General features: G+C 34.7%; 1 protein-coding gene across 1 annotated transcript in view; it reads left to right on the top strand.

Moving 5' to 3' along the window:
- The first annotated feature begins 1,158 nt into the window (after positions 1-1,158).
- Positions 1,159-27,423, top strand: part of RMDN1 (regulator of microtubule dynamics 1) — a 37,174-nt gene continuing 10,909 nt past the window's right edge. The window contains exons 1-7 of the mRNA XM_074199598.1: positions 1,159-1,285; positions 4,792-4,909; positions 14,376-14,463; positions 16,216-16,375; positions 16,884-16,973; positions 20,930-20,985; positions 22,834-22,921. Coding sequence (XP_074055699.1) covers positions 1,178-1,285; positions 4,792-4,909; positions 14,376-14,463; positions 16,216-16,375; positions 16,884-16,973; positions 20,930-20,985; positions 22,834-22,921 — 708 coding nt within the window. The 5' untranslated portion in view covers positions 1,159-1,177. The remainder of the gene's footprint in view (positions 1,286-4,791; positions 4,910-14,375; positions 14,464-16,215; positions 16,376-16,883; positions 16,974-20,929; positions 20,986-22,833; positions 22,922-27,423) is intronic.

Raw genomic sequence — 27,423 nt, 5'->3', positions numbered from 1 at the left:
ATTTTGGTTATATAGATTATAGGTATAGATTACAGATATATAGATAGATCATAGACATAGATTAGATATATAGATAGATCATATAGATATAGATTAGATATAGAAATAGATCATAGAAATAGTTATATAGATTAGATATTGATTATAAATATAATTATAGGTATAGATAATGGATATAGGTATATCATAGATAGTTAAATATAGATCATAGAAATAGATCTAGATCTAGATATATAGATATAGATAATCATAGACAGATAGATTTAGATTATATATAGAAATAGATCATAGAAATAGATCTATAGATTAGATGTTGATTATATATATGGATTAGATTATAGGTATAGATTATAGATATAGGTATATCATAGATATATATAGATCAGATATAGATATAGATCATAGAAATAGATCTAGATATAAAGATATAGAATAGATAATCATAGACATAGATTAGATATAGATATAGATAGATCATATAGATTTACATTAGATATAGAAAGAGAAATCATAGATATAGATTAGATATTGATTATAGATATGGATTAGATTATAGAGATAGGTATATCATAGATATATATAGATCATATATAGATATACATCATAGAAATAGATCTACATATAGTCATAGACATAGATTAGATATAGATAGTTCATATAGATTTAGATTAGATATAGAAATAGACAAATCATAGAAATAGATTAGAGATTGATTACAGATATGGAGTACATTATAGATTATAGATATAGGTATATCATAGATATATATAGACCAGATATAGATATAGATCATAGAAATAGATCTAGACAGATAGATACAGTCGTAGACATAGATTAGATAGAGACATACATAGAACATTTAGATTAGATATAGAAATAGACAAATCATAGGCATAGATTAGAGACTGATTACAGATACGGGTTCCATTACGGGTATAGATTGTAGACATACATAGATCACAGATGCAGGCACAGACTAGACGTAGCCCGCAGGAACCGCTCTAGACGTGGCTCCGTGGCCAGGTCCGGCTGGCCCGGGGCGCGGAGGGCAGCGAGCGCAGGAGGCCCCCAGCCGAGCAGCGGCCCCTGGCGGCAGGCTCCGGGCTTCCGCGGGCCCGGGGGCGGGCCCGGAACGTGCCGGGCGGGACGGGGGCCGCCTCCGGCCTCAGTCCCGGCCATGGCGGCGGCGCGGCGGCTGCGCGGGCTCCTCACCTATCTTCGCTCGGGGGTCCCGGCTTCGGCGAGGGCCGGGGCGGCGGGCGGCGGGCGGCCGGGCGGCAGCGAGGTACGCCGCCTCCCCGGGTGGGTGCCGGGCTCCGGGGCGGGAGCGGGGGGAAGGGACGCGCGCTCACCGGGGCGGCCCGGCCTCGACCTCTGACCCCTTGACCTCCCGAGGGCCCGGATTTGCTCTTAAAGGAACCCCTTCGCTCGGGCCTCGTTCTCCGGGCCCCGGGCTTGTAAGCAGAGCAGCGCGCGCTCGCGCCGGGCCGGGCCCCCGCTGCACCCGAGGAGCCCGCGGCCGGGCCTGGGCCCCATTGCCCGCGAGGAGAGCGCCCGGGCCTGGGGCCGGCGGCGCCTTTCCTACCGGAGCCCAGAACCTGCCGGCCGACCCAGGCCTTGTGTTCAAAATGAGGGGGTCGCGGGGGGGGGGGTCCCTAAGGGCCCTTCCTGGCGCAGCATTGCACCGTTCTGCGATTCGCAGTTACAGATGACTGCCCTTTCCATTTTATTTATTACAAATGATATTTAATTTGTTTCTTAGATGAGAGCTTTCTTATTGGCTGCTCACTTTCTGACGCCACAGCTCTTAGGCAGCTGTTTCTTTCCAAAGTCTCTAATGACCTTTTTCACTCAAACTTTGACACTATTGCCCAACCTCTCTCTCTTTTTAATTTTTTCCTCCCTGAATTTCTCTGTAACTCCTTAATTCCCCCCCCTTTTTTTTAGGTTTTTTGCAAGCCAATGGGCTTAAGCGGCTTGCCCAAGGCCACGCAGCTAGGTAAATTATTATGTGTCTGAGACTGGATTTTTTCATTCCCTTTTAACTTTTTCCCCCAGATTTGCTGGCTTTCCCCTCGCCCTTTGACCTCTTCAACTTGAGTGTGCGCCCTGCTTCCATCCTTGAACTCTTCATTTTGTTTTCCACAGTTTTGCCCTTTACAATCTCATCTATTCCTGCGTCTGGCTTCAATGATCGCCTCTATTCCTCTGACTCCCAAATCATTCTCCTCGCCGCCATAATTCCAAAGTGCTAATAATATACTTCCAACTGCCTATTATTGAATTGCTCTGCCTGGATGTACACGTGGAGTTTTAATCTTCTAGACAAAAGAATAAATAAATGCTCCATCATTTACTTATTTAATGATAGTTTTATTCATCCCTCACTCAATTTAACTAGGGACTGAATATCCCAGTGTGACCTGCAAACCTAAATCCCCATATCCAGTTAGTTGATGAGTCCTGTACCTTCTAACTTGGGTTCAGTTCTCTTCTCCCAAGGTAATATTTCAGTTGGTAATCTCATTATTTTCCATGAATTCAGTTACCATGGTTCGGTTATGCTAATGATGCTCAAATTGATTTATCCAGCTCTACCTTTCTGCTTCTGGTTTCATATAGCCAGCTTCCCGTGGAACATCTCAAAATGGATGTCCCCCAGATATCTCAAACACAGCATATCCAAAATTGAATTCATCATCTTTCCCACTAAACCTTACCCTCTTCTGGACTTGCCTTTTACTATTAAGGGCACCTTTATCTTCTCAGGCACCTAACAAACTAGTTATCCTAGATTCCTTATTGTCTCCCCTTGTCATATCCAGTTTGCTACCATGGCCTTCATAAGCTCTCTTGCATACACCCCTTTCTCTCCTTTGACCATACCACTACCCTGGTCTAGGACCTTATTTATCACCTTATACCGGGACAAATGCTGCTATAAACTCTACTCCACTTCATTCTTCATCAGCTGTCAAAGTGATCTATTGACCTCAACTATTCAGAAAATGCCCTATCATCTCCAAGATCCAGTACAAAATCCTTTGGCATTCAGAGTCATTGATAATCCATTCCCCCTGTACCTTTCCAGTCTTCTTGCACCTTCACCCCCTCCACACTCTCCTTGGTCTTGGGACTCAGACTTCCTGGCTGTTTCCTTCCCCAGACAGTCCATCTCCTGACTCTGGTCTCTGGGTTTCTTTCCCTTGCTTTCTTCAAGTACTATTTCAAACTCTTATCTTCTACAGGAGCCCTTTTCTGAATCTTCCTAATTATAGTGCCACATTTATTGAACAACTGTCTTGTTTGTGCATAGCTGTAAACATGTTGTCTCCTCCATTAGACTGAAAGGAAAGGGTCTGCTTTGACATACTTAGTGCTTAGCACCTTGCCTGGCCCATAGTAGGTGCTAATAAAGGTTTATTTTCTAATTACCTAGAACAGAGGTTTGTATCATTAATTATTACCCTTATTTTAAAATTACACAATATTGCCCCCTCTCTGATTGCATAATGGCCTGTTCCTCTGTTTGTTTACCTTTGATGTAGAAGTTCTATGGGTAGAAGGTTCATCTTATGTGTTCTGCCCCACTGTTGTACTTATGTAGTTGCTTGCCCCTCTTGTCTTATTCCCTTTTTCCAGTTTGTTCTGGTCCAGGTTCATTTCCTCTCTGTAGTGCCCTTGTAATCAAGCTTCATCAAAAGCATGTAATTCTCAGCAATCAGTATATACTCAACTCAGCAGGACCAAAACCGGTCTCCAACCTGCAGTTGGCCAGAACCAAAGCAGAGCAGGCTGGAGATGGGAGAATGGGAGAGTCAAGACACAAACACAAGTTTAACTTCAGAGAGAGGAAAATGATATTTGCAAATGGAAGCCCCCCCCCCCAAGGAGGGCTTAAAGCCACTGAGGCTGAGGCCACTTTCATACATGAAAGAAGAGCCCATAGTGCAAGCCTCCTTAGGTCTTGAGACACTTCTAATGGATGGCATTTCTTAGAACGATATCCTTGAGTCCCTTGGGAGCAGCTATACTCCGTACAGAACCAGAGTTGTGTGGTAGGAACAGGAGTGTGAACATGTGATGAATGACTGGAAACGGGGAACTAAATCCCTCAATGAACTCCTGGTGCTTATCCAACAGTGCCCTTTGCCAGAGGGTGATATAATACTGAACTAGAAAGGAGTATCATTTTGTCAAGCTGGGGGAACTTGTGCAGTGGTTCTGGAACTTGGCTTCAAATTCCATTTTTTATAGCTTTTAATTTTATAGCTTTTACTTCCTTATATGACCCTCCATAGATCTCAGTTTCCTCCTCTATATAATATATAATATATAATGCCCTGTAGACCATCCATAAAATTGACTAGATGGTTACTGAGGTATCTTCCTGCTCCAGATATATGATTCTATAATCATACTTTTTTTGTTACTGTGAATATTCATTCCACAAACAAATTACAATTTTTATCCAGCTTAAAAAATAACTTTGTTAGTGTGGCCTCACACGAGTTTACCCTACAAGAGCTAGCCTTATTTACTAGATTGTATTAAATCTTCTTGTCTCTGAGAAGTGAAGAAAATCTTGATTATAAATGTTGCATTGGTATGCAAGAAACTTACCTTACTAAAGAATTTGTCAAAATAACTAATTTCTTTCTTTGACTATTTCTTATCCTTAAAAAGTATTATTTAGGAGGAAAGAAACAAACAGGAAAAAAATGATATTTTTCATCAAGGATATCAAATCACATTTTGTAGCCATTTGATAATTGATGTTTGCTTCCTTAGATTTTTGGAAATGCTGTAGTTTTCAGAAGTGGCCTTATAATCTCAGCATTGTCCTATTTGGGCTTTGAAACTTATCAACTGATTTCTCAGTCTGCTGTGGTTCATGCTGAAGTCAAAGGTAAGTGTTAATTCAGTATCTTAAAAGCTTATTATTGTGGTTTTTAAAACATAATGTTTGAGTTGGGGGGATTGTACTTTTTTTGTAGGTTTTTTTTTTTTTTGCCAAATAATATATAGTAAAAAAAAGTATAGTAGTCCCTGATCAAACATTTCCTACTCTGGCATAATGACATACCTTTTGTCAAAATTTGGGCTGCCTTTAATAATAAATTAATGGTACTTCACGTGATATTAAAAAGTCCATATTATCAGCATTATCTGTTGTCCTCTTTTTTATCTACTCAAGAAGAAAAAGAAGTATAAAAGGCATGAACTTTAAACAAAGGATAACAATTACAGGCAACCTATATAAATGTTTATTGAGTTATAACAAAAGTAATTAAAAAAGTTAAAAAAGATCAAATAGGTTTTGAGTCAGACAAATCAGAGCTAATATACATATATATATGTATATGTATGTGTATATATATATATATTTAGACATAGCCACAAAAACATTTTAAATATTCATATATCTTTTAAATTGTTGAATTATCCATGCCCTTTGTTTTCTGTCATTCATGAAATCTACTACCACAGGATAGATAATGTAAGAAAGAATTTTTCTCTAATCTGGCAACCAATAAACATTTCTTAAATATCTCTTTTATGGCAGGTACTGATAGATGTTAGCCATAGAAAGACAAAAATGAAAGTCCCTGCCTCTCAACATTTGAGAAGTCAATGTGCATACACATGAACACATGCAAGCAGTCACATACACACATAACAAATATAACTTAGGAAGGAAAGCAGTAACATTTGAGCAGATCAATAAAAGCTTCACATAGAAAAGATACTTTAGACACATGGCCCATGGGCCACAGGTTGCCTTCAAACCACCTGAAATGAGGCTAACAACAGATTAAATGAAATTGGGAGAGGTTTAACAAAATAAATAAATGAAAATATAACAAAGTATAAATAATATTATATTTTAAAATCAAGTTATTGTATGGTCCGCAGAAATCCTTATGTATGGTTTAATGACATTTTTTTCTACTTTTAGTTTAATACCACTGATATAGAAAGAAGCACAAATTGAGCTTTAGGAAAAAAGCTAGAAATTAGAAGTGAGGAAGGAAAACAGTACAAAGACAAATGTGAGAAAGATCACTTTGCCCAGGAGACAGACAGGAAGCATCCTACAATAGAAATGGAAAAGAAGACTCATCAAGAATGTCATTTAGAGATCATTAAATTATTTTATAAAATGAGGAAATTGAGAGCCAGAAAAGTTAAATGAATTACCTGAGGGCAGCCATGTATATTAATATCAGAGTTTGGAATTTGAACTCGGGTCCTTAAAAATCTGTGCAATTTTCACTTTCTAGCTGAGACAAGGATATTATATTCATATTGCAGAAGAGGAAATTGAAAACAAGAAGTTGAAAAGTTCAACTAGTTCTTAGTTGACAGAAAAACCAGTTGACTATTTATCTTTGTGACTCAAGGCTCCTTCCCTGACTAGAAATTAGCAAAATGAATGGCTACATAACCAAATAAACCATTTTGCAAATTAAATGAAAGGTTAATATATTTTTAAATGAATATGACTGATATTTTTAAAAGAAACTTCTCTAATGATAAAAATAATATATTCATATTTTTAGATTTTAAAAATATTTTATTGTAATATTTCTAAACATTTTGATATTCCTTCAAATAAATTACAGTATCATTATTTTATAGCTTTTATTTTATGTATTCTCCAGTGTGTTTTGAAAATTACCTTTGATATTTTACTGCAGTCTCCCTAAGCATATCTTGAATGCTTTGAAAAATATCCTAATTTTCTTTAACTAAAAATGGGATTATTCATATCTAATTTTCTGTGAGGTGATCCTTACCATCAATTTTCATTGTTAAAGAGAGAAACTAAAATAGGTAATTGTAGATTATATTAATTACCTTTCAAAACAAAATAATTCTTTGAAATTTCACATTATTAACATTTACTAATTTTACATTGTTCTCTATAGTCATTCTAAGTAATTGTGTATTTTACAATTCCTAATCTTAATATTTTTGGGGAATTAGTATTTCATGATAATTCATATGCTTTTGACTAAGACTTTTAGAAATGGATCAAAGATTAAGTTTTGTTTAAGGTTTAAGATGTTTCTAACATGAATCTATTTGGAATGAAACTCAATTTAAATAAGTCACTGGGGGATGTTTGCCACCAGGTGATGCCAACAATTAACAGTGATTTTCACCACCTCCCTGCAGGAATTTGCACAGCAGGCCAAACAAGTCATGTAGTCTCTGTGTGAACATTTATAGTAATAGAATACTTAGTACTTTGCATTCCATTTTTTAAATAGTTCTTAAACTGTTATTCAGTTCTTAACGTAGATTCTTGCTCCCATAGTAGAATATATATATATATATATATATATATATATATATATACATACACACACACACACACACACACACACACACACACATATGTCCAATTTGTCTTCTGCCTAACAATTTTTGAAATATTTCAAGGCAGCTATCCTAACACTATTTAGTGTCTAACTGTAATATCCCTCATTTCTTCAGCTAAGGTATCATATCATTTTGGATATCCTCCTTCTCAAATATTCCAGTTTTATCAATGTCTCTTTTAAAATTTAGTGCCCAGGAATAAATATGGTACTATATAAGACACTTTCATTATATAATTAAAATGTGGTAAAAATGAACTCTCCTGAAAATGTATTTCTTCTCAAATGCATTTTTCAGTATTCTTTTTAATTTTTTTTCCCTTTAGTTACATGCAAAAACAAATTTCAACACTGACTTCCAAAATCTTGATTTCCAAATTCTCTACCTTTCTCCCATCCCACTGCTCCACATTTAGGAAAGCAAGTTACTTGGTCTGGGTTTAAACTGTGTAGTCATGAAAAACATTACTATAATAGTTATGTTGTAAAAGTAATCCCCCCCCCCCCCAATAAAAAGAGAAACCTCAAGAAAAATAAGGTAAGGGGTGGGGGGGCAAGTACGCTTCAATCTGTATTCAGACACCATCAGCTCTGTCTTTGAGATGGAGAGCATCCTTTCTCACAAGTCCTTCAGAGTTCTTTTGGGTTACAGCATTGCTGAGGAAAGGTAGGTCATTCATAACTGATCATCCTGTATCCTGATCCTACTGATACATTTTAATAAGGTACATTTCCCATTTAACCTGCCTTTGTAAATTTTTTTACTAAGAGCATCCTGTTCATCATTTCCCATAACAGAACAGCATTTCATCTCAAACACATTTGTTCAGCCATCCCCCAGCTGCTGGGAATCCCCTTACTCTCCAGTTCTTCACCACCAGAAAAGAACTGTTATCTCTTTGCATGTATATTCTTTTCTTCTCATATTTCATCATTTCTAGAAGATAGATCTAGCAGTGGCACTGCTAGGCCAAAGGGTAGGCAGGGTTTTGTAGCCCTTTGGGTATAGTTCCAAATTGCTCTATGGAATTGTTGAATCATTTCTGAACTCCAGCAGCGCATCAATATCTCATTTTCCCTACATCCCCTCCAACAGTTGTCATTTTCTTCTCCTATCCTATTGACCAATCCAATAGGTTCAAGGTAGTACATCAGAATTGTTCCAACCGACATTTATCCTATCAAATAGTAAGGTAGGACAACTTTTGGGGAAAAAAAAATTTAAATATATTGTATTGATAACCTCTTCTGAAAACTGTTCACATCTCTTGATAATTTATCAACTGGGGAATGGTTCCCAGTTTTTATAAATTTTACTCGGTTCTCTATGTTTGAGAAAGTCTTTATCAGAGAAACTTGTTTCAATATTTTCCCCACATTTTCTATTGCTAACTATTTCCCTCCATCCTGTTTCCCCCACCCACATTTATTCTATTCTTTCTTTCTTTTCATCCTGTCCCTCTTCAAAAGTGTATTGCATCTGATAACCCATCCCACAGTCTTCCTGCCTTTCTATCACCTCCCTCCTTCCTCCCCTCGCCTTTCTTCTCCTATTTTCTAGGGTAAAAAACATTTCTATACCCAATCAAGTGTTTATGTTATTCCCTCTCAGAGCCAATTCCAGTGAGAGTAAGACTCATTCACTCACCTTTACTTTTCCCCTCTTCTTTCTACTCCATTGCAAAAACTTCCTTGCCTCTTTTATGTGAAATAACTCACCCCATTCCACCTCTCCTTTCCCTTTCTCAGGAATCTTTCTCTCACCCATTAAACTCCCATCTTTTTAATATATTATCCCTTCAAATTCAACTCCCTCCTGTGCTCTGTCTATTTATGTTCCTTCTAACTACCTTAGTAAATGAGAAGGTTTATATGAGTTATCAGTATTATCTTCCCATGGAGTAATATAAACATCATTAAGTCCCTTAAGATTTGCCTCTCCTGTTTACCTTTTTTTTTGTTTCACTTGAGTCTCGCAATTGAACATCAGATTTTCTGTTCATCTCTGGTTGTTTCATCAGGAAAGTTTGAAAGTCCCCTATTTCATTGAATTCAATCTTTTCCCCTGAAAGATGATGTGCATGTTAGGTAGTTGATTCTTGGTTGTAATTCAGAGTCTTTAGTCTTAACAGAATATCACATTCCAAGCCCAAGTCCTTAATGTAGAGTCTGTTAAACCTTGTGTTATCCTGACTATAGCACCTTGATATTTGAGTTGTTTCTTTCTGGTTGCTTGCAATATTTTCTCCTTGACTTGGGAGTTCTGAAATTTGACTATAATATTACTACCAGTTTTCATTTTGGGATCTCTTTCAGGAGGTGATCTACGGGTTCTTACAATTCTATTTTATCCTCTGATTCTAGTATATCAGAGCAGTTTTCCTGGAAAATTTCTTGAAAAATGAAATCTAAGGACTTTTTTTTTGGTCATGACTTTAAGGGTAGTACAATAATTTTTAAATTATCTCTCCTGCATCTGTTTTTCCAGTGGAATATTTCACATTTTCTTCTGGTTTTTCATTCTGGTTTTATTTTATTGTTTCTTGATTTCTCACAAAGTTATCAGCTTTCCTTAGCATCATTCTACATTTTAAGGAATTATTTTCTTCAGAGAACTTTTGTATCTCTTTCCATCTAGCCAATTCAGCTTTTTAAGGCATTCTTTTCCTCATTGGCCTTTTGGACTGTTTTTTCCATTTGACTTGAACTAGGTTTTTTTTGTTTGTTTGTTTGTTTTTGGTTTTTTTGGTTTGTTTGTTTTTGGTTTTTAAGTTTTTTTGCAAGGCAATGGGGTCAGGTGGCTTGCCCAAGGCCATGCAGCTAGGTAATTATTAAGTGTCTGAGTCCAGATTTGAACTCAGGTACTCCTGACTCCAGGGCCAGTGCTCTATCTACTGCACCACCTAGCCACTCCAAGACTGGCTTTTAAGATACTATTTTCTTTAGTATTTTTTTGGATCTCCTTCACCAAGCTGCTGACTTGGTTTTCATGATTTTTCATCACTCTCATTTCTCTTCCCAATTTTTCCTCCACCTCCCTTACTTGATATTCAATTCATTTTGAGCTCTTCCAATTGATATTTTTCTTGGAGGCTTTGGATGCAGAAGCTTTGACTTTATTATCTTCTTCTGAGAGTATTTTGTTCTTCCATAGGATCAAAGTAATTTGTGCATGGTTGGATTTTTTCTCCTGTTGTTTGCTCATTTCCCCAGCCTATGACCAGATTTAATTTTTTGTTAAGGTGGGACTCTGCTTTCAAGCTTTTGATGATTTTTTTGCAGCAAGTTCTTACTGTTTTCTTGGCCTGTGCTCTGGCCTGTAGATGATCACAAGCACTCCCCCCTGTCCTGGAGCTCCAGTCCGTGCTCTGTTGGAGATAGTGAGCTCTGTGGTGCTTCTGTTCTTTTTCCTGAGACTGGGGACAGACTCAGTATGGGCAAAGCAACAGAGTCCTGTCCCAGGGAAGTGGAGAGACCTCTGCAATCTCCTCCATCCCCCTTACCTTCTGTGGACTAAGTGCTCTGGAAGCAGTTGCTGGGTGGCTCCTCAGACCTACCCCTGGTCCCCCGGGGCTGGGTCTGCTCTGCGGCCTGCCCTGGACTGGACTGCACTCTCACTCTGGTGTGACAGAGTTTTCCTGCTGATCTTCCAAATTGTCCTTGGCAGTCCCTGAGCTGAGAGGGTTCTACTACCACTGCCAGGGACTGAATGCCCTGAGGTCTGTTCCTGGATGCCTGGAGCAGGTTCGCCCTGGCACTCCAGGCTGTGCTACAGGTCTTTTCTAACCCTGGAACAGCAGAACCTTCCTGTTACCCTTTCAAATGAGTCAACCACAGTTTACTTGTTTGTGTATATGTAGAAAAACTATGACTTGTTTTTTCAAGAATTTGCATCTTTTAAGGATCTTTGAAGATAATAACTAAATTTAGAATTTCACTGTATTATAACAAAAAATGAAATTATGTTACCAAATTCTCCTTATCTTAGGTTTTAAAAATGAATTTATATAAAGTTTAGTCCATTTCTTAGAGTATGGCTTGTTTATGTCCGTAATACAGCTTATTTTTAAAATATTTTCAGGAAAAGCATAGAACATTAAGCCAAGTTTAAAAAACAAACACCTGATTTGCAGATATGTGGAAAGGTGCACATGCTCCCACCATAGTATGTAAGTCTTAGTGCAATAGTAAGTGTATTTTTTCCTTATTAACTGTATGTTGTTGATTTTCTTGAAAAAGTTTTTAGAATTAGGAAATAATGTTTCAAAAGGCTGCATTTATATCATGATACTAAACTGGTGGGAGCACTCATATTATTTGAACCTCATTTAAAATAATTAATTCCAGTGTTATTTATCATCAGATAATGAGACTATTCTTTTTGTTATTATTATAAAAGGATTTGTGTCCCTAAATCTTAGTCTTTTGAGATTGAATGATTGATTGGAAAGACATTAAAAGTGTATATATGTATTGGTATATCTATTTACACTTACATATCTTTAAATCAAGGTTTTTAAAATTAGATATGGCACACAAATGAAAAGATTTGATTAATTCATTGCAACAGTTTTATAAACAGTGCATCTATTTCTTAGGAACTGCACAGGTACTAGTGAGAAAAAACAGAAATAATGCACATTCTTCTCTCAAGGAGTGCTATGTTCTCCTGGAAGAGATAGCTTCTATTGGATATGGCAGTAAAACATGTTATAAAAATAAGTAGTGAAAAGGAGTGGAGCTTGGGGAAAAAAATCTAGACTGAGTGTTATTGGAAAATTTGAGGTAGAAGAAAGTAGCCAGACCAATCAGGGGAGGATATATAAAGTGACACCTGACCTGGCCCTTGAGGAAAGAGTTTTGATAGAGGTAAAGAGTATAAGTTCAGCACAGGAAATAAAATGTACAAATGCATAGAATTGAAAGAGTAATCCTATTTGGCTTACATTAAAGACCATATTAATAGGAATAATATGAAATAACAGTTGAAAGGTATTTTGGAACCAGATTATAAAAGACCTTGAATACCAAGCTACTCTAAAGAAATAAGTGTCTACTGAAGATTTTTTGAACAGGAAATAGAGATGGCCTGTGCTTTAGAAAGTTACTTTAGTAATGCAAGATAGATTAGTGAAGAGAGAGAGATGAGTAAAGAAACTACTACAGTTGTCCAAGTGGGAGTTGATAAGTACCTGAATTGATGACAGCTATTTGAATGGAAGGAAGGGGATGGTTTTGACAATGGTACATGACTTGGCAAACTGGATTTAGGGGGTGAGGAAAAGGGAAAAGTTTTTGTTGACTCCCAAGATTACAAATCTGGGTGATTTGAAGAATGCTGATGTTCTCAACAGAAACAGGAAAGTTTGAGGGAGGAGTGGATTTAGGGGAGAAACCTGATAAAATTCAGTTTTAGTCACATTGATTTTGAAATTTTTGTTAATTATACATTCTTACAGAAACAAAAAGCCTTAATTCATGGTAAAACAGTGTTTTATTGCTTTTCAAAAACCATGCTTCCAGTGATAGACACAAAATAATTTATAAAATTTGGAATTTTTGAAATTATATCTGACTTCCTAATTCACTATGTGAAAATATGACTATAGAAATAAGTATTAAATCCCCTTATGAGTCATTTTTTTCTTTATATCCCCAGAGTCTATGACAATGCTTTGGATACAGTAGCTATTTAATAAATGTTGAATTGAATTGATTTAATTAACTTTATTCAGTTACTTGACCATAGTTTACTTGCTGATCTTTTTAGATCTAAACAGCATTAAAAGAGTTTCTTTTGTTTTATTTGAGTTTTTGGTTTTTGCAAGACAGTGGTGTTAAGTGACTTGCCCAAGGTCACACAGCTAAATATTTGAGACCAGATTTGACCTGTGGTCCTGCTGACTCCATGGCTAATACTCTATCTACTATGCCACCTAGCTGCCCCCTTTGTTTTGTTTTGTTATAAGTGGGTTTTTTTGGTCATAATGGAATTAGATAATATAGTATGGTTGGATAGTTTAGAAATTTAATATCTTGATTGCTGGGAAAACAACTTCAAACCTATATCCTAATAATTGTAGGTGAGGATCATTATTTTAGTCTATAAAGGATGATATTGTTTCAAAAAACATTTCAAAGTATTTTAGCTTTAATTAAAATGGTAAAGTTTCTATATAAACAGTTTCTATGTAATATTAATCTCAACTCTAGATATGTTAGACAAGTAGCCTGAGCCCACACTGCATTTTTATTGACAGAAGTAATAATTCCAAATTCTTTATATTCCCATGATTTTTATGTTCAGTTTATTTTGTTCATTCTTTTTGTTTCTACTTTTGCCCTTTTCTAAAACTCCTTGTCTTGGTTTTCTGTGTCATACCAGCTGTTTTTTAATTTTATATTTTTATTACAAAAGATCATTTTTTGTTGTAGTTCAAGTCTGTTTTCATTTCTTAGTTGTTTTATCTTTATGGCTATTAATCATGCTAACATGATATTAGAAAACAGTATTCTGGTTTCTGCATTTTAGAATAGAATTTACTTGGTGAGAGTCATCAACAGTAGTGATAAGCATAGGAAATAGAAAAGTGTGAAGGTAGAGTGGATTAGTTTTCATTTAACTCTCATCATGGTGATTATCATCACTTATATTTTTAGAAGCCATTTGCGGTGTATTTGTTTGATAGAATGTCAGCATATTTTCAGAATCCATGATCTTAGCTTTTAAATGACAACCATATGTAATCATCAAATTTATTAGGTTTTGGAGTTGTTTTACATATCTTTATCTTTATAGACAGATACATGATATCTATAAATATATAGATATTTCTTTATAGATATAGATATATTATACATGGATGTCTATATCCATGATATGTAGATATATATGTATTTTTATGTTTTTATTAGATGGAATTTTTAGTGTCTTTAATTTGGCTAAAACTATTTATTATCTCTCTCTTCCCTTACATGGCTCTGAAGTTGAGGAAGTCCTTGAACAAGCAGACTATCTATATGGCAGTGGAGAAACAGAAAAGCTTTATCACTTGCTAGCCCAATACAAACAAAGGTATGTAATATATAACAGCACAAGTCTTTTGACTAATTTGTATCCTTTTCCATCTCTTGCCTTTTAAAAAGAAAAATGATGCCTCATGTTTTGGGGAATTTCTTATTCTGTATTTCAAATGAGCATTTAAAAGAAAATATGGTTGGAAGTTTAATTCACAGTGTGGTATCTCTATCTTACAAAGGTAGAAAAAGCTTGCTGGATGATGAGAGTACATATTCAAGCAAAAAGAAAGCTAGTCTTTACTGTCAGGGAGTTTATTCTAAAAAGGAAATATACTTAAAAAGAAGATGAAAAGAATTAGTTTGTAGGGGAAGTCACCAACTGCTTCAGGATGGTGTGAGTACTTACTAAGATGGAGATTGGCAAGGTACTCATCAGAGGACAAGACCATTGAGGTGAGGGTATTGTCATTCTGAGTAAGGCCATTGGTCAGAAGTAGAGAGGTCATTTAGGAAGTAGTAGGCTAGTCAGAGTTTAAAGTGAGTATGGATGGTGGACAATTTCTCAAATAGAGGATATCTTTGAAATAGAATTGCTATATTTACTTGACTATCTCTAGTTTACAGAAGGTGGGTATTCTCTACTTATAAGATGAAATATTTTTCCCATTATATAAGCCAATTTCACAAGTATAAGGTGTCACAATGTTATACAGTATATTTAGAAAAGCAGAATAAATTTCTGATTCCTTTTTAAAATAAGTAATTCACATTTGATTAAAATAAAACTATTATTCCTTCTTTAAAAGGAAACTATTTCCCTTAAACTAAGTTATTGTTTCTTCTGGAAGATTTCATCATCATCATCAATATACATAATATCCTGTTTAACTAGATTATTTTTCCTATTAATAACATGCCTGACCAATATTGTTATAAAAAGTTTATGCCAGAGTCCTTAATTATACAAATACTAGGGGCGGCTAGGTGGCGCAGTGGATAGAGCCCCGGCCTTGGAATCAGGAGTACCTGGGTTCAAATCCGGTCTCAGACACTTAATAATTACCTAGCTGTGTGGCCTTGGGCAAGCCACTTAACCACATTTGCCTTGCAAAAACCTTAAAAAAAATTATACAAATACTACAACTAAAATAAAATGTTAAAAATAAAAACATTAATCTTATAAAATATTGAGCTATTAAGATACTCTTCAAGAATCTAAAATTATCCTTCCATTTTCTCAAGTTCTTTCATTTACAGTTTAATAGTTTGTGAATTCATAGTAATTTCATAGGAAATATTTACCTAACATTTTGCCCCTAGAAATTAAGTATCAGGTTGTTGTCGTATGTTGACTATGTTAGGTTTGAAGTAGGTCACGTGGATTAACTTTTTGTAAACTATTCATTGGTATCACAAATTTAATGAAATAAGGGACAGCTAGGTGGCATAGTGGATAGAGCACTGGCTCTGTAGTCAGGAGGACCTGAGTTCAAATCTGGCCTCAAACACTTAATAATTACCTAGCTGTGTGACCTTAACCCCCATTGCTTTGCAAAAACAAAACAAAAACAAATTTAATGAAATGTTTTCCAAAGATCTGAGTAAATTTAAAGAATGAATTACTTAAGGAAGTGCTTTGTAAATGCAATTCTTAGAACATTCTTCAGAAAAGTTTATAAAGAGTTTTGCATAATATTTATGCTATTTCAGTCACTGAGTAGAAAGGCAGAATTGATTTATGTAATAAATTCTTATCATAAAAGATAAATGAATCTAAGTGAAGTTACATAATATATTTCAAACCTAGTGAGGATGCAGAGTTGTTATGGCGTCTGGCACGGGCATCCCGCGATATATCTCAACTTGATACTACCTCTGCAGAAGACAAGAAACGGCTGGTATATGAAGCTTTTGCATATGCAAAAAAAGCACTTGAAAAAAATGAATCATGTTCTGCAGCTCACAAGGTAAGATACCTAGATTGTATGAACTATGAAAAATTTAAGAGATAATTTCCAAGTAATTAATAATAATTTTATTAAATCTAGCAGCTAATTAATAAAAGAATGGTCAATTTGATTTCTCTCTTAAACCAAAGACAAATCATGTGCCCTTGAAAGAGTGTGTGTTCCCTGCAGGCAAAAAATCAACTCTGATAACTATCAATTAGAGAATGACTATATAATAGAGGCAGACCTGTTCTAGTGAGGGGCTAAATTCTATGAAATCAAAAGATAACCTTCTCTAAAATAGAACAAAATCTAAGAAGATAACTTGTAAATAATCTTAGAGTTGAGCTGCTGTGGCATTTCCAAAGCACTTATTTCTGAAATGTCCAGAGAAGAAAGGATTCAATATAGGAACGACTCTGTCCTTGAAACTGAATGTTTTTTGAGGACTAAGTTTTGAATCATTATGTCAGAAATAATATATCTAAAGCTATACTCACATTTTCTTTGTTTTTTTAATTTGTAGTGGTATGCTATCTGTCTCAGTGATGTTGGGGATTATGAAGGTATCAAGGTTAAAATTGGAAACGCTTTCATTATCAAGGAACATTTCGAGGTACTGATGAAGTTTACTTGTCAATATGAAAAATTCACTAGATTTCTTTTTTTATTTAATAATCGTATTACTAGTTCCTGTCCATATAATGGGCCATATGACTATCAGATTGGACTTAGTCTGATGCTCCCATTAAGTACTTATGAAATACCATCTTTGGAATACAAAGAGGTTTTCCACTAGACTGTCGATTTTACCTCTTATCTCATTTGGTTGTTAACACATTCCCAAATTGCTTTGTATTTTATATCCAAAACCTCACAGTGCTTGTTAATTGATGGTTTAAAAAGATTTATTGTATTGGAGTAAAAATGGCATTTTTAAAGGCTGTCCTCTAATAGGGTGTATGTGACAGAATCATCCAAGATATCCTGAAAGTTGTAACAATAGAAATAAAAATCTATTCTGCTATATTCTAATCATCAATATGAAACAAAGCTTGAAATAAGATCTATATGCTCCAAAGATGTTTAACCTTCATGGATAGAGTCATATACAAGTCAAAGAGACATTCCTATAGTTAATGAAGTTCTCCATATGCTCCTGTGTGGATGACATTGTGTTAATTGCATTAAGCCCTAGAACCTTTCAGAACTTCCTAAATAAGAATCATGAAACCTAATAACAGTTGGGGATAACTGTTCCCACCAAAAAACTAAACAGACAAAGCATACCTATTTTGGGGGCTTTGGATAGGCAGTTTGATGGTCAACTGGTAGGGTCAACTGGTAGGGCCCATTCATCAGTACATGTAAGTGGGACAGCCTTTACAAATAGTCAGTAAGCCAGACTCAAAATTAAATAGAAGAAGGGAGCAGGCTGGATTACTTTTGGTCAATTGAATTTGCTCAGTGCTTTTAATTATCTCAATTCTCTTTTAAGCAAGTCAATATTTTTAACACTAGTTTTCTTCTTTATATTATTGTTTGACTACAAGTCATGGAACATTACAGTTTGCAAAAAATTATTTTGTGATCATCCAGAGGATAGTGATGAATAGTCATGGTGTAGTGTAAGCAGGCTGTAAAAATATTACAAATGAAGAATTGTGCAGAAGTAATAAGAAGGATGTTATTTGAGCAATGGCCAAAAAAATGGATCCAGTGGTCAGATTGGAGATGACTCTGGTTGTGAGGCAATCAGGGTTAAGTGACTTGCCCAAGATCAACTAGTAAGTGTCAGTTGTCTGAGGCCAGATTTGAATTTCATGATCAGTGCTATATCCAATTTATGTGTTCATAAGAGACACAAATAGCTCGTGTTTCCCAAAATGTCAGAATAGAGAGAAAGAAGATTCGCCTCTTAGACTACCTCCCCCCCACCCTGTATACTGAATGGACTCCCTGTGATGAATTTATAAGTGAATGAGTTCAGAAGACATATAGGATATTAAGGCATGAATAGATAACAATACACATTATTCTGGGAATTAACTACATTAGGAGGATAAACAGATCAATTAGGATAAGAAGGCTTAAAAGTACCAGTGATTTTTGCCTTTTAATCTTAAACTGATTTCTATTGCTGTGTTATTTATATTCAAATTGTTTTCTCTTGTGGAGCCAAGAAACTTGGGGAAAAGGTCCACGTTTTATTCATCTTATATTTGTCGTAGGATGTTGAACAAAACTTTGCCTATAATGGGTAAAAACTAAATTTATAAAAATAAGAAAGAATGGATGAGTTTCAGTATAATATAAAAGCAAGTACCCACATTGACAAAAGTATGGTTCTACTAAAGTATCATTAAAGAATATACACAAGTCTTATTTTGGGAGAGGGGAAGGAACTCATACTCACATAACACACACAAATACACACATATAAATATACATACATATGTGTATATATGTGTGTGTATGTGTAAATGTTTGTATGTAAATGTGTGTGTATGTGGGAAAGAATGGACTCAGATAATATATGCCTATATGGATGTGCAATGTATTTGTGTACACATGCTTGCATATATACACGTGTGTGCATAAATATATGAACACATATCTATGTATAAATGTATATCTCCCCACCCCCAAAATTATTCTTTACTCTTCTCTTGTGCCTTGTATATCTAAATATTATTAGAATATATTTTCTTCCAAGTCTCAGTATCCTAATCTATAAAATGAGGGATAGATAAAAATAGTACCAACTTCACAGGCTTGTGAGGATTCAATGAAATAGTCTATGTAAAAGGTTACACAAATCTTAATTTATGAAACAAATATTATTATCAACAGATATTTATTAAACCTCCATGACATTTTCCAGCCATATCTGTTTTGTCCCCACATCCTGATCATCTCTACCCCTCCCGAAATTCAGAAAACACCTTGGGCCTCCCAATTTCTGATAGATAAGCTTTTACCTTAGCTTACCCTATGATTCCTCCTAGTGGTCTTCTCACCATGATCCTTCCTTCACCCCACTCCTGCCTTTTTCAGAATAGATTAGAATGGGTAGAAGTATGAAACAGAGAAACCAAACTGGGAGCCTATTGAAGTAAAAGAAGAAAGGTGATAAAGCCCTGAACTAGGGATGTGGCTAAATTTACTTTTTTAAAAGTGGTCTTGAGCAAATGAATTATATAATTAAGATTAGAAGAGAATACTTGACTACTTAATAGAAAAGACATAGTATTTTAGAAATAAAAAATTACTGTAAATAATTATTGCCTCTCAGTACTTAATTAAACACTTAAATACTTATTTGCTTTATGGCCTTGACCAAATCATTTCTTCCTTCTCAACCTTAGTTTCTTTATCCCTAAAACAAGAGGTTTGAATTAAATGATACCTAAAGGGCTGTTTAACTTTTTTAGAATCAGTGATCCTAGTTATTCTACTTATAGGAAAGCAAATGCATACTAATTTGAGCAGATTTGATAAATAAAAATAGATTTATCAAAATAGATAAATTGTGTTTTTACTAAATTTACAAAATGATTCTTTGCTTTGTAAATAGATTCTGACTCAAAGTCCCTTTCTTCCTTTAAGATATATTCAAATACCATCTAATACAAGAAGTTTTTCCTGATCCCTTCCAACTACTAGAGCCTTCTCCCCACAACTTCCTTTTTATATGTATATCTATTTATAAATACACAGATTTTTATGTAAGTGTTTATTCATTTTACATATATCATGTATATATTATGGATGAATGTGTTTGCAACACACATATTATGTATGGTATTATATAAACTATGTATTAGATATGTGTGTATGTATATATAGATAGATATATAGATATAGATAGTATATATAGATATAGATAGAATGTAAGCTCCTTGCAAATAGTAATTATACTTGTCTCGGTAACCCCATCGCCTGTCACAGTGCCTGGCTTTGATAAATACTCATTTATTTTCATCTTTCTTCTTTATATCTCTGGCACCTAAAATGGTCCCTTACACATCAGTAGAGGTTTAATAAATCTTTATTGATTTAATTTGAGTGGTCACACAGCTCAGTAGCAGAAATGCTATTCCAGCATAGTTCTGACTCCTTCCAGTGCGCTCTTTCCCCTTCAACACACTGCCTGATAGCTATAAAGTAATCTATAAAAGGAAGAGTACTTTGTGACTTCAAAAGGTTTTCTTGTATTCTTTCATACTAACCACAGAAAAGGTGGTTACAAGCTTAGAAGCTACATCTGTAAGACTTATTATATTTATTATTTTACCTGACCATCCTAAGCCATTCAGTGTCTGAGCTTCAAGCATGAAAGCATCATTGCATAGTAGTTGTAGTCACTATTTCAGGTAGACGTTGAAATGAATAGTGTTAATTCAATTTTAATTATCATCGAAGGAAAGTTTCAGTTCTCAAAGAGAAACTGGTTTAGAAGAGTGCTGTGTGTTTTTTTAATCATGCATTTTTTGGACTTAATAAACAAAATTTATAAATAAAAACAAGAATTCAGAAATAAATTTTACTGATAATCTTGTGTCTTCCTAGAAAGCAATCGAACTAAACCCTAAAGATGCCACCTCAATTCACCTTATTGGTGTTTGGTAAGCTTTTTTAAATAAACGTTTTTTTTTTTTTTAGTGTATTTTGTAAGCAAATTCCTTATTTGATGGGGGGGGGGGGGGATATGAGGGCGTGGGGTTAAGATGCTTGCCAAAGTCACATGCTAGTAAATACCAAGTGTCTGAGGCCAGATGTGAACTCAGAGTCCTCTTAATTCCAGGGTTGATGCTCTATCCACTGCACTACCTAACCTGCGCCTTTAAATTCTTTATTTTGAAGTATATCAAAAGCATAATTTGAAAGTAATTTTTTTTAAAAAAGGATTCAATATGTCCAAATTAGTTCTTGGAGAAATATCATTAAGAGATACTAAGCTTGATTATAAAAATCATATAGTTTCTTCCTGTCTTCTCCAGCACATTGCCTCCATAATCATTCTCCCTCCTGTCTAATCTTGGATTTCTTCCTTTCTGCTAGTTCTTCCCCGATAAGCCTTAATCTTCCATATCTTTAAGGAACTCTTACTATAGCCTCCCATACCCTTTATAAACAATTGCCTTATATTTATCATCTTTTTCACAGCCAAACTCCAAAAATAATTTGCCTTCGTTTAGTCTCTTGCTCACATCTTAACCCTTGACAGTTTGTTTTCTGACCTCATTCATCTCTTAATTGCCAAATCTGATGACCTTTTTCTCAGTTCTTAAACTTAGTGACCTCTTTTCCTGGAGACCATCTTCCCTGAGTTTTTAGGAAACTGTTCTCTGGTTCTTCTACATGATTAACTACTACTTCTTAATCTCTTTTGCTGGTCTGTCATCTGTATCATGTTCCTTTACTGTAAATGTATTCCCAAAGCACAGTCCTGAGTGAGATTCCTTTTCTCTCTACACTCTCACTTGGTGATCTCCTTGGTTTCCATGGGTTTACTTATTTTGTGAAAATGATTCTCAGATGTATACATCTAGCTATCATAGCTATCCTGAACTTTTGCCCTGCACTGCCAATTAATTGACTTCTGAACATTTATGTTTTTTATTTGTTTTTTGTTTAGTTTTTGCAAGGAAATGGGGTTAAGTGGCTTGCCCAAGGCCACACAGTTAGGTAATTATTAAGTGTCTGAGGCCAGATTTGAACTCAGGTACTCCTGACTCCAGGGATGGTGCTCTATCCACTGCGCCATCTAGCTGCCCCCTGAACATTTATGTTAAGGGTACTATCATCCCTCCAATTCCTCAGGTGTATAAGATTCATATTATCTTTGACTCCTTACTTTCACTTAGCCAGCACATCCATTGATTCTTTATATGTCAATCTTTTGTTGAAAATATTATTGTTATTATCATTTATTTCCTTTCAAAAATGGAGATTTTTATCCTCTCTACAAAATTGTTTCCAATTTGACCACTTGGATTAATTTTTAGCATTTTCTCTCGAAAATTTCATTTCCTTCTACCGCAGTTCACCACAGTGGCAAAGACTGGATTTTATTTTATTTCATTTATTTTCTTGTGAAAAGAGTTACGAAAAGTACCCTATGGGTTGATTTTGGTCCATTGCTGGATTTGCTCAATACTTTAACCATTAGCACCAGATAGTAACCTTAAGCAGGAGTATGTTAAGAATAGTAAAAGATGCAGACAAATCACTTAATAATTGAGAGGGAAAATCTGAATTATCATATAGATTACATAGTCTACATATAAATCTTTTTTTAATTTAAATTTATTTTTTTACTAAAGATATTGAGTTTTACATTTTTTCCCCCAATCTTGCTTCCCTCCCCCCCCCCACAGAATTACATATAAATCTTTAAAGTAAATTAGATTCTGAGGCAAAAATGATTGTTAAAGTATTTGTTAGTTTTTAATGTTATTTTTCCCCTATAGGTGTTACTCATTTGCTGAATTGCCTTGGTACCAAAGAAACATTGCTAAAGTGTTGTTTGCAACTCCTCCCACTTCCACATATGAGGAGGTAATGTAATGTCTTTTGTTCAATTCATTTATTATGAATTTTTACTTATAGCTTCATTCTAGAATATATACATATATATACATACATACACACACACACACATATATACATACACACACACACACACACAGATTACAGAATCACACAATCTCAGTATTGGAAGAAGCTTGAAAATATTTAGAAACAGGTGTCAAAGAAAAGTGCATATTGGAGACAAGCCAACAAGAATTCCTAAGGTGAACTTAAAACTTAATGGGGGTTTTTTGTTTTGTTTGGGGGGGGGTTGGTTTTTTAGATTTTTCAAGACAATGGGGTTAAGTGGCTTGCCCAAGGCCACATGGCTAGGTAATTACTAAGTGTCTGAGGCCGCATTTGAACTCAGGTGCTCCTGACTCCAAGGCTGTTGCTCTATCTACTGCACCACTTAGTCGCCCCAAAACTTAATGTTTTAAAAATTAAAAAAAATTTTAAAAATCAAGTAAGAGGAGTAGAGGAAAAATTGGCAAAAGAAATGAGCAAACGGTGTGACTAGGTGGCACAGTGGATAGAGCACTGGCCCTGGAGTCAGGAGTACCTGAGTTCAAATGCGGCTGGCCTCAGACACTTAATAATTACCTAGCCATGTGGCCTTGGGCAAGCCACTTAACCCCATTGCCTTGCAAAAAAACCTTTAAAAAAAAATGAGAGCAAAGCAAGAAAATTGTGAAGAAAGCATAGCTTGATAAAGCACAAAAAATCCTGAAGAAAATAACACCTTAATAGCCATGTGGCCTTGGGCAAGCCACTTAACCCCATTGCCTTGCAAAAAAACCTTTAAAAAAAAAATGAGAGCAAAGCAAGAAAATTGTGAAGAAAGCATAGCTTGATAAAGCACAAAAAATCCTGAAGAAAATAACACCTTAAAAATAAGAATTGGCCAAATGGTAAAAGAGGTGTAAAAATGCTGAAGAAAATATTTCCTTAAAAATCATCTTTGACCAAATGGTGAAATAGTACAAAACCTCACTGAAAAAAAATAATTCCTTAAAAATTAAAATTGGTCAAATGGAAACCAATGATTCCATAATACATCAAGGAACAAAAAAAAAAGTCAAAAGAATGAAAAAATGGAAGAAAATGTTATGAAATCACATGGGAACAACAAATGATCCAAAAATCAGATAGAGGAGAAATAACTAAAGAATTATGAGACTACCTGAAAGCCAAGGTTAAAAAAAAAAAAGGCAGATTGCCCAGATATCTTAGTACCAAAGGGAGAAATAGAGATTGAAAGAATCCTCTGTTCACCTTCAGAGAAAGATTCCAAAATAAAATGTCAGAATGTTATAGCTAAATTTCAGAGTTCCCAGATCAAGGAGAAAATACTGTAAACATCCAGAAAAAATAAACTAACAATTCAGCCTTTGTGGAATCAAAGTCAGAATCACATAAGATTTATCAGCTACTATTATGAAGGAACAAAGGGCTTTAGAGTATGTTATTGTAGCAGATAAAGTAGCTAGGATTACAACCAAAAATAACCTATACAGCAAAACTGAGTATAATCCTGCAGGGGGGGAGAAATGGATATTTAATGAAATAGAGAACTTCCCAGCATTTCTGATGGAAAGACAAAAACTGAATAGAAAGTTTGATATTCAAACACAAAACTCAAGAGAAGCATAAAAAGGAAAACATGAAAGAGAGATCATAAAGTCCTCAATAAGGTTAAACTGTTTACATTCCTATAAGGGAAAATAATATGTATTAACTCCTAACAACTTTGACAGAGGATGTAGGTTTGATTTTATTATGCTGAGCTGATCTCAAAATAAAAATGGAAGGGTAAAAAAAGAGGAATACATTGGGAGAATAGGGTAGGGAGGAGAAGAAGAATGGGGAAAATTGCCTTGCATGAAAGGAATGCAAGGAAGATTTTTTATAGTGGAGGGAAAAAATGAGGAGTGAGGAGCAGGTGGTACTTAAAACTCATCACATTCATCTAAACTGTTTCAAAGAGGGAAGGAAAAAAATATGCACACACACACACACACAGTATAGAAATTCATCTTACCCAGCAGAGAAGTAGGAGGATAAGGGACTAAGAGAAACAAGAATGGAATGATGAGGAGGGATAGCTTAAAAGAGGCAGTGGTCAGAAGCATAACAGACTTCTTTCTTTTAAGTTTTTTGCAAGGCAAATGGCGTTAAGTGGCTTGCCCAAGACCACACAGCTAGGTACTTATTAAGTGTCTGAAGTCGGATTTGAACCCAGGTAATCCTGACTCCAAGGCCAGTGCTCCATCCACTGTGCCACCTAGCCGCCCCTCATAACAGACTTTTGAGGAAGAGATGGTAAAAAAAAAATAAATAGAATAGGATGAGAAATAAGTAGCAATAATAACTGAATGTGAATGGGATGAACTCACTAGGATAGCAGAATGGATTAAAAATCAGAATTAAAAACAACCTACGTGTTGTTTATTTTGCTAAAAGGTACCATAGACAATGAATTAATGTCAAAATTGAATATATGTACACTAATGTTATAGTATCTACATTCTTGAAGAAAAATTTAATTTTGAGTATAGGAAAAATTAGATAGTAAATCTATACTGGGGGGGAGCCTCAATTCACTCCTCGCAGACCTAGATAATATAACCATAAAATTAACAAGAATGATTGGGAAATGAATAGAATTTTAGAAAAGTTAGATATATTCTTTTAGAAAATACTGAATGGGAATAGAAAGGAGTGTATTTTTTTCTCATCTGTACATGCCACTTTAATAAAAAAGCTGACCATGTGTTACATAGAAACCTCACAAACATGCAGAAAAGGAGAAATATTAGATGAGATGTACAGTCTTTTCAGATCATGATGCAATAAAATTAGATTCAATAAGGAGTATTTGAAACATAGATTTAAAATTAATTAAAAACTAAATAATCCTAAAGAATAAGTGAGTCAAAGAATCATTGTCATCAATAATTTCATTATAGATAATGACAATAATGAGGCAAGATATTAAATTTGTGGATATAGTCAAAGCAGGGGCAAACATTTTTAAGTGCTTCTATCAGAAAAAGAGTTGAATAAGTTGGGCATGTAACTAGAAAAACTAGAAAAATAACAAATTAAAAATCACCAGTGAAATATCAAAATGGAAATCCTGAAAAAATCAAAGGAGAGATTAATACAATTGAAAGTTAAAAGCAAACAAAACTAGTAAATAAAAGTAGAACTGGTTTTATAAAGATTATATAAGCTGATTGAAAATATAGGGAGAGATATAGTCCTACCAAATATCTTCTTTGATGCAAAAGAAAAAACTATAGATCAATTTCCCTAATGAATACTGATGCAAAATTTTTTAAAAATATACTGTCAAGCAAACTACAACCATATATCTCAAATATAAATCATGAGGAGTCTAGATTTTTACCAGGGATTCAGAGCTGATTCAGTATTAGGAAAACTAGAAGTATAATTGACTAGATCAATAACAAAAATAACAAAAATCATATGATTTTATCAATAGATACAGATTTTGTATTTGACAAAATACAACATCTATTCCTGTTAATAAAAATGCTTGAAAACATAGTAATAAATAGAACTTTTCTTAAAATGATAATAGCTAAAATCAGATCAAGCATTATCTGTAATGAGGATATAGTCTTTCTAATAAAATCAATGGAAAAGGATGTCCATTATTGCCATTATTATTTAACATTGTATTAAAAATGCTAACTATAGCATTAAAAATAAAGGAACAAGACTAGGCAGTGAGAAAACAAAACTATACCTTTTTGCAGATGATATGATAATATACTTAGAGAATAATATAGAGTCAAATAAAACCCTAGTTGAAGCAGTTAACAACTTTAGCTAAAGTTGAAGGATTTAAAATAAATCCATACAGGGGCAGCTAGGTGACGCAGTGGATAAAGCACTGGCCCTGGAGTCAGGAGTACCTGGATTCAAATCCAGGCTCAGACACATAATAATTGCTGTGTGGCCTTGGGCAAGCCACTTATCCCCATTTGCCTTGCAAAAGAAAAAAGAAAAAAACCTAAAATAAATCCATACATTAACATTTTTATATATTTCCAACAAAATATAGCAGGAAGAAATAGAGAAATTCCATTTAAAATAACTGCAGGCAAAATAAAATATTTGGGACTCTGCTTGCCAAGATACACACAGTAAATATATGAACACAATTACAAAACACATTTCACATGAAAACAAATCTAAATGATTTTTAAAATATTAATTGCTTATGAGTAGACCAAGCCAATATAATAAAAATGACAATACAATGTAAGTAAGTTTACTTAGTCAATGCCATACTAATCAAATTACAAGGAATTACCTTGAGGAGTTAGGAAAAAAATAATAAAAATTAATCTGCAAAAACAAAAAATCAAGACTATTAAGGAATCAATGAAAAAATGTGAAAGGGGGATTTAGCAGTACCAAATCTAAAACTATATTACAAAAAAAGGTAATCATCAAAA

The sequence above is a fragment of the Macrotis lagotis genome, chromosome X (genome assembly GCF_037893015.1).
Source record: "Macrotis lagotis isolate mMagLag1 chromosome X, bilby.v1.9.chrom.fasta, whole genome shotgun sequence".
NCBI classification, from domain to species: domain Eukaryota; kingdom Metazoa; phylum Chordata; class Mammalia; order Peramelemorphia; family Peramelidae; genus Macrotis; species Macrotis lagotis.
This window is presented reverse-complemented; position numbering and strand designations above follow the sequence as displayed.